The 13,222-nt window shown below is 63.2% G+C and overlaps 1 protein-coding gene across 1 annotated transcript in view; it reads right to left on the bottom strand.

Annotated features, from left to right (window-relative positions):
• TGM2 (transglutaminase 2) overlaps positions 1-12,451 on the bottom strand; it is a 29,403-nt gene extending 16,952 nt beyond the window's left edge. The window contains exons 1-4 of the mRNA XM_008256006.5: positions 12,372-12,451; positions 9,646-9,825; positions 5,322-5,564; positions 2,150-2,268 (exon numbers count right to left, since the gene is read on the bottom strand). Of these exons, the coding sequence (XP_008254228.4) occupies positions 2,150-2,268; positions 5,322-5,564; positions 9,646-9,825; positions 12,372-12,381 (552 nt within the window). The 5' untranslated portion in view covers positions 12,382-12,451. The remainder of the gene's footprint in view (positions 1-2,149; positions 2,269-5,321; positions 5,565-9,645; positions 9,826-12,371) is intronic.
• Positions 12,452-13,222: the final 771 nt, after the last annotated feature.

The following is a 13,222-nucleotide window of genomic DNA, read 5'->3' as shown; positions in this document are numbered from 1 at the left end:
TCAGCCTCCAGAGCCCGCCCCCACACACTGCCCGGCCGGGAACCCAGGCAGACGGTGACACTAAATTCCATGACTCCGGGAATCCTGCCAGGCCCTTGGCACAGCGGAACCTTCACGTCCGCCCCACCCCCTTTGATTTCCTCTCTCGAGCTCGCTGCCTCAGGGCTTTTGCACTTCCTACTTCAGCTCCTTTGAATGCGCTTCCGACCACACTGCCGCCCAGACCTTCTCACCCCTGCAATTCAAGTTACCTCAGCCAAAAGCAGCGCGGCCTCCTTGTCTCCCGCCATGGAGTTCCCCACCCCCCACACACCTGACATCTCCAGGGACTCCCCTGTCTGCCCTCTGCTCCCCGTCTGGGGTTTGGCACAGGTCTCTCTCCATGCTGGCTTGAATGCTTTCCTGGCTCCCTACTGCGTCCATCCGGTGCTGTGAGCTGTGGGCTGCTTCCGTCTCACTCCCTGGGGCTCCCTCACACACAAGTCACGCCAAGGCCAGAGGACAAATGTCCCCGCCTTGGGGTTTCTGCTCAGGACGGTCCCTAAAGCAAACTCCTATCTGTTCTTCAAAGCCCAGCTCCAATGTCCCCGCTCCTTTGAGAAGTCCTCAAGCCACTCCCTGCCCCCCAGGGTCTTCTCATCCCGGACGTGCAGGGGCTGTGCCTGCAGCCCAGCACAGGCCTGGACGCGGGACAGGACCTCGCGACGTGGGGAGAGGTCGGACCTGGCTTCGTCCTGCCTCTCGGGAGCGAATGGACAGCCCTGGGGAAGAACGGCCCATTCGCTTCCTCGTGAAATCCTGCATCGTGATCAGCAATCGTCCCACCGGGGCAGGCACCAGGGTGCTGCTGGGGATGCAGCCTCCCACGCTGGAGCTCCGGTTCGAGTCCCGGCTGCTCCCCTTCCGATCCAGCTCCCTGCCAAGGCGCGGGGGAAGCAGCAGAGGATGGCCTACGTGCTTGGGCCCCTGCCACCGGGTGGGAGACCTGGATGGAGTTCCAGGTTCCTGGTTTTAGCCCGGCCTTACCCAGCTGTTGTAGCCATTTGGGGCGTGAACCAGCAGATGGGAGATTCTCTCTCTGCATCTCTCCCTCTCTCTCATCAGTCTGATTTCCATATAAATAAATAAATCTTTAAAAAAATCCACATCCCACAGTGGGCTCTGGGGTCACCGGGGTGATTTTTTTTTTTTTTTTTTTTTTGACAGGCAGAGTGGACAGAGAGAGAGAGAGACAGAGAGAAAGGTCTTCCTTTGCCGTTGGTTCAACCTCCAACGGCCACGGCGGCCAGTGCAATGTGGCCGGTGCACTGTGCTGATCCAAAGCCAGGAGCCAGGTGCTTCTCCTGGTCTCCCATGTGGGTACAGGGCCCAAGCACTTGGACCATCCTCCACTGTACTTCCAGGCCACAGCAGAGAACTGGCCTGGAAGAGGAGCAACCGGGACAGAATCCGGCGCCCTGACTGGGACTAGAATCCGGTGTGCCGGCGCCGCAGGCGGAGGATTAGCCTAGTGAGCTGTGGCACCGGCCATTAGGGTGATATCTTGCCAGATGAGCCCCAGTATGTGGGTGCACAGCATGGAGCTTCCCACTGTGCCAGTCTGGACGGCCCGGCCCCGGCCAACTTAGAGATCTGGGAGGAATCACTGCTCGCTGCCCTTGGCCTTGGCCGCTCTGCCCTGCTGCGCACTCGACAGTGGCTGACCCATACAACCAGAGCAGCGGTCCCTGGGCCAGCAGCGTCGGCATCACCTAGGAACCTGTTAGAAATGGAGGGTCTCAGGCGCCCCCAGTCCTCGGGACTCAGCGACTGGCGGGGGTCAGGGGTGGGGGTGGAGGCAGCAGTTGCTGCCCCGGGGTCTGCTGTCACTCACACATGGCCTTGACGGCTCCGCTGCTCCCCTCCCAGCCCCACCCAGAACAGAACACCTTCACGGCTCCCGCGGCCCCGCCCAGCGGAATCCAGGACCCCTGCCTTTGCTGTGTGACCTGAGGCCCGGCTTGGCCCTCTCGGGGCCTTCAGCCCTCTCAATACCCTTGCGCCCCGACAGCCTGGCGTGGGCGACTCTGCTGTCCACATGTACTTCTGCGCCTGTGGCTGTCTCCAACCCCAGGGCCTGGTGCTTGGGACGGGCCGGGGGTGGCCGTACCTGCCCATAGTTCCAAGGGACGCTCTTGATGAACTTGGCCGAGCCCTGGTAGATGAAGCCCTGCTGCGTGAGCACGTACTCCCGCCTCTCCTCCTCCGAGTCCAGGTACACGGCATCGGCTGTGGGCGGGAAGAGGGGCCTCAGCTCCGGGTCTGGCCAGGCCCATCCGGGTGCCTGCTTCCTGTACCAAGCCGGCACCTCTGGGGTGGCTTCCATCTTTGAACTGGGAAAACCAATCATTAACCAGCAATCCCACATCAGCGAGGGAAGTTATCAGTGGCAACAGAGGCTGCCATTCAGGCAGCACTGCCCCGTGCCAGGGCCGGTGATAAGTGGACAGCACACCTTCGCGCACTCAACTCCGCAAGGCACTCACGACGGACAAAGGGAACCTTGAAAGCTCCATTTCAAGGATGGGAAAACTGAGGCCGGAGAATATTTTACGCCAAATCAAGAGAATGAGAAAAGCGCACTGGACTAGGAGTCCAGAAACCCTTGTCCCTGACCCCCACCTGGCCTTCGTCCACTCTGCACCTCGCTGTGTTAGCCTGAGAGTGGAAGCGGCTGCACTTGGGAAAGTTCTTTGGAACTGCAGCCTTGATCCAGCGGGCGTGAGTCAAGGCCAGTGTCAGACTGGGCAAGACCAAGGAAGGGTCGCTGCAGCTCAGTAGGGGCTGGGTCCTGTCCAGCAGGAAGGCTCAGGGAGGACTCCCTGGAGGAGGTGGCATCTGAATGTCACCGTGAGAAATGGCCAAGGGTGAGGCACTTGGGGCCAGGCAGACGGTGCTCTAAGCAGAGGAGCAGAGGGAGCTAAGGTGTGGCCACTGGTGGACGCAGGACACCAGCCCCCCGAGGGTGGCGAAGGGAGAAAGGTGGGCCCAGGTGGCAGGAGCCCAAGGGTCAGGCCGGCTTCGTTGTCTCCACTTCACATATGGGGAAACCGAGGCTCAGAGGGGGAAGGCCAGGGCCAAGCTTCAGCCTTGGTGGGCCCCAGACGCCCATCATCCGTGGAGCCCCTCCCACAAATACGAATCAACGCCTCCCTCCACTGCGGTGACCACGCCACGTGAGGGCACCGCTTGGCGGAACTGTCCAGGTTTCTTTTGACTTTAAAGAAAATGGAAACATTTTCTTGGGCCCCTAAAGGTACGGTGGCCCCCAGGCTCTGTGCCCGCCGTGTCTCCTGGAGAACCCAGCCGGGGTCCCGGGGCTCAGCCACGCCCGCCCGCGGTGCCCGCCAGCCCCAGCACCACAGCGAGGGCGGCGAAGGCGATGAGGGCAGACTCTCACAGCTGCTGCTCCGTGGCTCCCGAGACCACGCTGTGAAAATCCACCTTACACGACCCCGGCTGTGACTCTGCCTGCTGCCTGCTGGCGTAGGAGAGACAGTGGAAGCCTTCGGTGCTTTGACATCAGGGGGAGTGTCGCCTGGGTGGAACTGGCCCCGGGCTGGTGACGCCATCAGCCCTGGCACTTTCTCCTCACCGCTCGCTCGCTCATGACCGCGCTGGAGCCCTGGGACAGGAGGGTCCCCTTTCACAGGCCACTGGCCCTTTCCCACCCATCCGAGCAATTTCCTCCCCCTCCCTCTCCGGACTTCCTGCCTCCTCCCACTCCCGCCCTGGGATGTGGGTCCCTTGAGTCACCGCCCTGCTTGGCTGGTGGCCACCCCACCCTCCTCCGGGCGAGGCAGGGCAGGAGAACGGGACATCCCCTCCAGTCCACGCTCCTGTCCCCGGAGCTCTGCCGCCTGGGCCGGGGCTCTTCCCAGGGCGGAAGGGCTGGGTACTAGGTGCAGCCGCCTGCCGACTACCTCAATTCAAAGCCAGCACACAGGGAGTCCTCAGGGCCACTTCTGGCCCCAGAAATTTCTCCCTGTGGGCCAGGGCACTTGCAGCAACACAGGCCCTGCGGCAGGCCACCTGGGGCTCCTACAGAGAGAGCAGGTGCGTGGGAAACCCCGGGAGCTACAGGCAGGCGTATCCTCGGGCCCCAGGATGTCTCGGGGACAGGGAGCCACGACTCCTGCAGGGACAGCTCTGAGCCGAGCGCTGACCTGGGGCCCGCTGCTCAAGTTGGAAAGTGAAAGCCCAAATGGGCAGAAGTGCTCAAGTCAGAATGCCCAAAATAGGAAAAGGAAAAAATACAGCAGTGGCCCAATAAGGAGGTGGCTCCCTAAGGGGCTGGGGTGGCAGGACCCTGCCCAGGCCCAGGCTCGGCGGCAGCGCGGGGGGCACTCCATTGCTAGGCTGGCACCAGCCGGCCGGGGAGACCTCACTCCCAGCCTCAACTGCGGCACAGCAGGAAGGACAGCCGAGGTCCAGGCAGGGGAGGGAGGCCTCAGCGCGGGTGGGGTGGCCCTGCCTCCTCCCTAAGGCTCAGGTCAGTCTCAGCTCCCCCACACTCTGCCCTGTGACTCCCCACTTCTGCCCAGCACCGTCCACTTCCTGGAGGAGCTCTCAAAAGCCACTGAGCCCCGCTGAGCCTCAGTTTCCCACCTGGGAAACAGGATGCGGGGTTGCTGAGAGGAGCCACTGAGATGGGGCAGAAGCAGGCAGCTGGGTTTCCAGACCGCTCCTCCTCACCTCTGCGGCACCCCCCTCCCTTCCCCTACCAGGCTGGGTGAGATTTGCGACAGGGCCCCCAGGACGTGGGGGCCCCGCCCTGGAGTCAGCGGGCTCCTACTCGAGACGTGGGGCCGCCAAGCCACTGCTTACCCTGGTGCTGGGAGCGACCCTGTGCCCTGAGGATCCCCAGGCCGCGGCGAGGGGAGGCGACTGGGCCACACAGGCTCCGTGGGCACGAGTGGGTCCACCTGGCATCTGGACAGAGCCCCGCCCCCTCTTGCTCTCTTCCACCCCTGCGCTCTCGCTGCAGGATGCGCAGACGGCCGGCCTGCAGAACCGTGAGCCAAACGAACCCCAGACGTTTGTAAATTCCCCACTCGGTGCTGCTCCGGTGTAGCTTCAGGAAACCACGGAAGCGTGAGGGCCTCACACGTGGCTGGACTCCCTCGGTGGCTGTGTGGCTGCGCCAGGTCACGGACTCCCTGTGTATACTGTCTGCAAGGCTGGCAGAGCCGGCCAGGGGCCGCATTCCACCCGGCCTGGCCCTCCAGCCCCCACTGGCCTCTGGAGCTGAGCCCCCCGCCCACCCATGGAGCACGGCTCACCTGGGCACCAGGTGTTGAAGAGCAGGGTGAAGTGGCCAAGCACGAAGCTGGAGCCCTGGTAGCCGGTGGAGGCCTCCAGGCTGAGGCGGTACAGGCCGATGGGGGCGGTGGCCGGGGTGCTGAGCTGCAGCGACAGGACGCCGTCCTGCTGGTCCACCACCGAGGCCGTCCAGGCACCCTCCTCCACGGCATCGGACAGCGGGAAGCGAGCCTTGGTCCCCGCCTCCTCGCTGGGGGCTGGGCCTGCGGAGGGAGAAAGAGCAGCCGTGAGCCGTGGAGGGCACATCTGGGGTCCCGCGGCCCGGGTTCGAGGCCTAGTTCTGCCGCTCACCATGGACAGAGTTTGGCAGGGGTTAAATCTCCCTCAGCCTCAGTTTCCTCATCTGTAAAGCGGGCGCCAGAAGCCTCGCCTCGTGCAGTGGGTTTGTGGGAAAGCCATGGGCACACAGTAGGTCTACAACCAGACAGGGTCCCCTGGGAGAGGGGACAGGGCAGCCCGGGGCATAGGGTCTCAGAGATACTGCTCCACCCTGCAGTGATCTGAGCCAAGACCACCCTTTCTCTGGGCAGGAATAGGCGAGATACTCCCCAAGCGTTCTCCCCGCTGCCTGAACCCTTCCCTGCTACGTCTGTTTTCTCTTTCAGGCTCCAAGCAGGATGGGTTTTGGTCCTCGGATGCCCTGCCAGGGGCCTGAGAACCCAGCTGCAGGCTGGCAGAGAGCGCTGGCCTTGGGCCTCTTGAGGTCTCCCCAGGGCCACTGTGTCTCCTCCACTGGCGGTGCTGAGACGCGGGTCACAAACACCCCCCTCTCCCTGCCACCTTTTCTGCCTCCTGCCTCCTCGGAGACCCCTTGCACAGGTGAGGAAACCAACTTAAAGGGAGGAGGAGCTCCCCAGGAGACGCCAGGGGTGGGAGGCAAAGTTGGCATCCGAAGCCAGGTCCTTGGCGGCGCCTCTTGCAACGAGGACACTGTCCCGGGTGTGGCAGGCGCGGTGATGTCCATGCAGAGTGTGTCCCGGACACCGCTGCTTTTCCAGGTGCGGGGGGCGGGGTGGGGGGGAGCCGGCCCGTGGTGGTGGCTCTGAGTCACAGGGAGGCTGGGGAGGGGCTGGCGGGGCCCCTTCTGAGCTTGGGCAGTGGGGAGGAGCCAGAGAGCACCCTGCCCCGCCCCGGCCCGGCAGGGTTTATTTTTATTCCTCCTCCTCCCTGCCTACAGTGTGCCCCCTGCTGAGGACGATATTGGGGCCCTCCCAGCCCCCGCCCGCTCCTCCCTGCCTGCCAGCCCAAATATAACCATGAGCTAACTAACAAGCATGACACAGGCGGCTGGGGCTCTGCCCGGGGGCCAAAGCCAAGTGGATGCCTTGAAATGCTCTCTGCCTGCCTGCCGAAGCGGGTGCTGGGGAAGCTTCCCGCCTCTACCCTGGAGCGCTGTGTGACCTGAGCCAAGTCACTGGGACTCTCTGATCCACGCTTTGTTCACCAAAGAAAATGGGCTTAGACCACGCGCCCGGAGGGGCCCAATTCTGGGTTTAAAATGCTCTGTGACCTTGGGCAAGTTCTTTGGCCTCTCTGTGCCTTGTTTCTTCAGCTGTGAAACAAGGCCAGTCGCAGCCCCTCCTCACAAGCTTTCTGGGGAGTCTCACCGGGTGCCTGGCATACAGTAAGTGCTCAATAAGTAACAGACACCATCGCCTCTTACTGTCCCCACCACCTCCCAGCGCCATTGAGAGGACTCGGATAGAGGTCACGGCAAGCACTTGGCAGGGAGGCTAAGCTTGGAGTAGCTGCCATCAGCATGAGCTGCCCCAGGCGCGGGAGGACCGCAGTCCCGGCCAACTTGCAGATTCAGGGCCAGGGATGGATGCAGAGCTTGTTTGGTGCAACTGGATACAGATATGGAAACTGAGGCCGAGGGGCTGGAGCCGGGGCGCTGGCTCGGTTCCTGCCCGTGGACCCCGCATCACTACGAATCGCGCCCCTTTCGTTCTCACCCATATTCCTGTTTGGCCCATCAACACTCTGGTCACCACGGTAACGGGCCCGGGCCAGGCCCCGCGGCCACTGGCTCTGTTGACTTAGCGCCCTTGAGACAGGTCAGGGATGGCGCTTCCCCACCCCTGTATACGCGCGCACACACACACACCTTTCATCCCCTGGGGGAGGACTGGGGCCAGGCTGGCCCCCGGCGCCACCGCTGCTCACGTAAACTGGCTGTGCAAATTCCCCTGCTCTGGTTCTGCACGACCCTAGGTGGGACCGGAACACCTAAGGGACCACCCCTGGGCCTACATGACCCTACGGACCCAGGGAGTCCCGGCTGCTATCCCAGACCACAGTGGGAGGGCTGGGGCCGGGTGGGCGAGCGAGGCCTTCTCAGACGGGGTCTTCCCACTCCTTCGGGCCACTTTCACTGCCTCCCCCTGCCCCCTGGCCCCTCTCGGAATGGGGCAGAGCACAGGGCCCAGAACAGAGATGGTGCCTGTCCGCGTGCTCTGTACCCTGCCACAGAGCCTGTCGGGGTGAGAATCCGGGCGTCTGGGTTCAGGCCACACGCTCCATTTGCCCAGTGACCTTGGCCAGCTGCCTTCTCCCTGGGCCTCAGTTTCCCGGAAGAAGTAGGACGGGCTGGTCCCACGCTGGAATGTTGCAATGCAGGAGCAGAGTCCCCGGGCCAGGCACTGACCCAAACCAGGCCTGGAGGTGGAGGACCTGGCTTCCTGGAATTGTCCCACTGCCTCCCTGGCCCCTGGCAGGGCTTCGCTTGCTTGCACAAGGCAGCCAGTGGAAGTGACCAGGGCACTGGGCTGGGGTTTGAGATAAGTTTATGGAGACTGGAGAGCAGAGATTAGCTGCTGGCGGGGAAGATCACCCACCCAGCCCTGACTTGGAGCCCCGTGACCTAATGCTAAGCCGCCCAGACACGTGAAGAAGCAGACAGATGAACAGGGATGTCTTGAGAGCAAGGGAAGAAGAAAGGAGGTGGAAAGCCATGGGCTGCCCAAGCTGGTGCCCACCTGCGGCCTGGTGGGTAAATGCACCTGCTGGGGTTAGGGTTTGAAACCTGCTGTGTCCTTCACTCACTTGACCCTTCCAAGCCTCAGTCTTCCTATCTGCAAAATGGGGGCCCTTTATGCTTCCCAGCGGTGGGGGGGTGTGTCCAGGATGAGCACGTATGCCATAGGCGCTCCATAGATGTGGTTTTCACTATTCCAAGCCTGACCCTTCTCAAGGCACTGCCATCACAGACTCCAGTGCTCCACTTTACAGAGGGGGAAACTGAGGCAAGAAGCTCAGAGACTTGGAAAGGACCCTAAGGTGCCAGCGTGCTCGTGGGGGTGCCTGGGTGGTGGTGTGCGTATCAGCTGGGAGGGGCGGGGCCCAGAGGAAAGGCAGAGAGGGGCATTGGGCCAGCCTGCAGGCCTGGTGATAAGCTTATCAAACAGCCTCCCAGGTGAGCACAGGAACAGGCAGGTGGGTGCAGCTCCCGCCTGCCGCCCTCACCACCCTGGAGCCTCCGAAAAGCAGGGCTTTTGTACCCAGCGTCCTAGCCAGGCGGCACCTTGCTGACCTTCAGGGAGGGGTGCACACCAGCAGCCAGACCAGCCCTCTTGGCATTCAAGGGCACCTTCCCAGGAACTGCCAACAACAGGAGACTGGGAACTGGGCACCTGCCCCCTCATCCATCCCTAGAGCCCCTGGGGTCCCAGGAGACAGGCTGCCGCCTCTCGCACCCACAGGCCAGCCTCTTCCTACAAGACCACCTGGCCGTGCGAGTGCTCTGCAGACGGGGAGCGCGGGCTCAGAGAGGCTGAGTGATCTGATAGCAACACACAAAGCAGGTAGGAGCCCAGCCCACCCGGGAGCCTGGGTCTCTCTGTCCAGCCTCCAAGCCCGAGGCAGGAACCGGTGGGACACACAGCTGCCCACCCTGGAGGGTGTGCGCCAGCTGCACGCTTTCCCCACCCCCTGTCCTGACTTGGGTCCAATCCCAGAGTGCTGGCTGGGTTGTATGAATTTCGGGAAGCAGTGCTGGGAAGAGATTAGAGCGCTGTTTTGATGTGCCCTGGATTGCCCTTGAGATAGGACAGAAAGCTGACCCCCGCCTCAGGGGCCTCAGGCTTCCGTGGCCAGGAGCACAGACTCGCATATCAGACTGTGGCCTGCGGCGACATCTCCCCGCTGTCTGGGCCTCAGTTCTCTCATCTGTGAGATGGGGCTAATGACAGCAGGGACTCTGGCAGGGGACAGCAATGCGGGCTCATCCATCCTGTCCTCTGCCAGGGGACAATGAAGCCCAGATCTGGGGGTGCAGGTCCTCACCAGTCACGGCGCTGAAGGTGAGGGTGTCCACGCCAGCCTCGTAGCTGCGGCCCTCGAAGTGCAGCTTCAGCCAGAAGGGCTGGCCCCGCCGCACCACCAGCCTGTCCTGGCACAGGTCGGCCGTGTGGTGGTCGCGGCCATTGGCCTCCAGCTCCAGGTCGCATCTTTCCAGGATCAGATCTGCAGAGACGGCAGGAGAGGCATGAGCCACGGTGGCAGCCCACAGGCGGCCGTGACCCTGGGGGCTCCCTCTTCGGTCACCAAGCCCAGCCCTCCGCCCTCCCCAGGCCCCCCCACCTCTGCTCGCACAGTTGGCTGGCCGGGGCCAGAGCTCCCTAGCTCTTCATCACCAGGCTGTGCCCGCTCTGCCCCTGGGGAGGTCGACAGCAAGTCCCTTTCCTGGGCCTCAGTGACCCCGACTGCCCACAGTAGGATCTGCCTCGCAGGGAACGCATGTAAAACCCGTAGCACAGGGCCGGGGGCGCCCAGCGCTTCCAAAATGCCGGCCAGGCGACTGCCGTCAGCAAGTCTAGGGCTTCCCAGGGCAGAATTTGCTGTGGGTTAGCCCCTCGGTTCTTGCTGTGCGTTAGCCCCAGGGGCCTGGCCTCTGGATTCAGCACGCCTTTTACAGGAATGAGGAATTAGTTCAACCCAGAGCCAGGATGCGGGCAGCAGAACTACCAACAAAGGATCTGCCTCCTTCAACAATAGATTACAAGAAAGAAAATGAAAGAACAGGAAGGCAAAACCGAAGAGAAACTTCAGACCTCGCTTGAGTGGATCTTACTTGGATCCTGATTTTTGAAAGCGATGACATGCGTAAGACGCAGGAGACGTAAACACAAATGGAACAAAGCTATCGCGTCACTCTGGTCACATGCTTGCATCGAAAAATGAAAGTCCTGGTCTTTTAAGACCCAAATGGAAGCACTGGCCGACAAGATGACCTGGCCCTGGGACTTGCTTCTAAATGACCGAGCGGCCGTGGTTGGTGATGGCTGGGGCTGGACGGCTGGGGATTTATCATGCTGTTCCCCCAACTCGCACGAATGTTCAGTATTCTTTAGTGAAGGTTCAGATGGACCAGGGTTTGAGTTCTGCTGTGTGCTCCTCCCTCTCTCTGCCTCCTTCCCCAGCGCCTCAGTGGGCTGCTGTGATGCGTGGGAGAGGGTTTGGGATGCCAGCTCCCAGCCCATGGCAGGAGCTCCACGTGGGCAAGTTTTCTTTACCATTTCAGAGGGAGCCCGGAGCATCCACGTGGACGATCTGAGCTCAAACCTCCCAACAACTCCGCCACGTGGGTGCTGTGAGGACCCTCGTTCCTGCGCAGACACTGCCAGGCCCACGTCCCCTAGCAAGTGGCCGCTTTGGGACCTGAATCAGGGCTGTGGGGTGTGGAGCCTGCCCCGTCGCCCCTCACCGCGGCGCACAGCTCAGGACAGGGTCTCAGCCGCGCTCCCTCCCCCACGCCCCATGCCCCACGTTGTTCTCCAGCCCAGGGGAGCCTGGCGGGGGGTCAGTTCTGCTGCGTGAGGACCCAGGGAAGCACGCCCCCTGTAATGACAGCAGGAGAGACCTCAGCCAGCAGGACTCAGCCTACGGTTCCGGTAAACTTGAACCTCAGGCCGCCCAAGCAGCGAAGAGGCCGTGGCTGTCCCGGTGGTAGATCCTGAGAGCTGGCCAGCTGGCCAGCCCCAGCCTGGGGAGGTGGAGCTGTCTCAGCCTACTGAAGAGTCCACCCCAGCTCCGAAGGCACAGGAGCACCGGGGTCCAGAGTCGGCGGACTCCTAGGGTTTCGGCACTGAGAAAGGACTCGCGGTCTCCCAGGCCGGTGGGACCCCCGCCGCAGGCGGCTCCCTTGACAAGGGGTGTGCTCATCACAGCTGCACCCCAGGGTGCCTCAGCTCCACTGAGTGCGGCTGCACTGGGGACCGGCTGCCACTTAGGTGACACATCGCAGCGGCCGGGGGAGCTGGCTCCCAGAGCTGGGGTGGCGTCCAGCACACAGGACGTCAGACAGGGCCACGGCTCCCCACGGCCCTTAGTGGAGGTTGCAGTGGCCCATGGCCCTCCCCAGAGGGACTTGAGAGCCAGCTGGGATACCCGGCCCCCGCAGCCTCAGCGCGGCCACACCCTCTTTAGCCACCCCCGCCCCGGGGGGACCTAGGGCAGGATGACCTCTGCGTGCAGGGGTGTGTGTGTTTGTTGGGAAGCAGCTCATCACCACACACGGACCAGGAAGAATTTACAGGAGGGGGAATGAAAACTCTGGAAGTGGCCGAACTGGAGGTTTCTAGAAGCTGGCGTCAGGCAGGGACCTCAGCCTGCCCCCAATGGGATGCTGGAAGCTCTTCCTGCCCGGGGCCTTGGGATGGGCCGGCAGGCACACCCCCTCATGAGAGCAGGGATTAGCTGGAGCTAAGAGCCCTGAGCCCAGGCCAGCGCTTGGCACACAGTAGGGCCCTGCCCCCACTCAGTGGCTGAGGACCAGCGACAGCACCCACCAGGACGGCACTTCACAGTTTACAGCCGGCGCTGAGTTCCATCACCTCATCCGATCCGGGGAGGCGGGGTTCGTGGTTCCCCGGGGGACGGGGACTCTGCGGCTTCTCACCCTGCCCAGCCCACCTGTTGCTGTCCGAATCGCAGAGCTAGCGCTGAGCCCCGGCTGGATCCTGACCCGTTTTACTCCGGGATCACTGGGTCGCCGGCGACCCTGAACTCACCCTCGGCCATGCTCAAAGGCAGCGGCGGCTTCTCAGACGGGCAAGGGAACCCTCCAGCGCGGACCACTGGCGGCGACGCTGCGGACACCGCGCGCCGAGTTAACTTATAGCCCGCGGTGGGACGGGCCGGGGGCGGGCCGCGCGGGAGGCGGGGCCGGCCAGGGCCACACATAACCCGGTCTTCAGGCCCCTACGGCCCCCGGACGGGAGCCCAAGGGAGGGCGCGGAGGCCGGGCAAGGCCGCCCCCTGGCGGAGCAGGACAGCGCAGGGCTGCAACCCGGTGGACAGGGCCGCACAGACACCTGGGGACACAGCTGCGCTCCCACAGTCAGGGCAGAGGCCGGTCACACACACACTGAGATCCAGAGACAGGGCACGGGGACAGCCAGCTCCACGGTGACAGTCAGCAGGCGCCCGCGGACACAGGATCAGATGGGAATCACACAGCCGCAGCAGGATGCAGACGCCGCTGGTCGCACAAGCACCACCGACAGCGACGCGCACCCCCACACCCACACGAGCAGGCGTCCAGACCCACGCGGCCAGCTTCAGGTGTGGACAGGAAATCAGATGGGCCCACATGGACACATGTGCAGACACGCCCACAGCCCCGCAGGCAGTAACTCAGAAGACCTTGGTCTCATCCCTCCCTCCCTCCCCCCGCCTGAAGGTCCACTGTGTGTCCCAAGGGAACACAGCCAACCTTCCAGGGGCTCAGCCTCGGACCCTTGAACCTGGCTCCCTGGGGGGCCCCTCTCCCACCCCGATGCTCAGCCTCTGAAGCTTGAGCAGAGACGGTCTCCGGGGCGATGCAGACCCCTGGGTCTGCCCAGCCCTCTGCTGGGTGGGT

Source organism: Oryctolagus cuniculus, chromosome 11, assembly GCF_051225735.1.
Source record: "Oryctolagus cuniculus isolate XC-2025 breed Fujian yellow rabbit chromosome 11, ASM5122573v1, whole genome shotgun sequence".
Classification (NCBI taxonomy): Eukaryota; Metazoa; Chordata; class Mammalia; order Lagomorpha; family Leporidae; genus Oryctolagus; species Oryctolagus cuniculus.
This window is presented reverse-complemented; position numbering and strand designations above follow the sequence as displayed.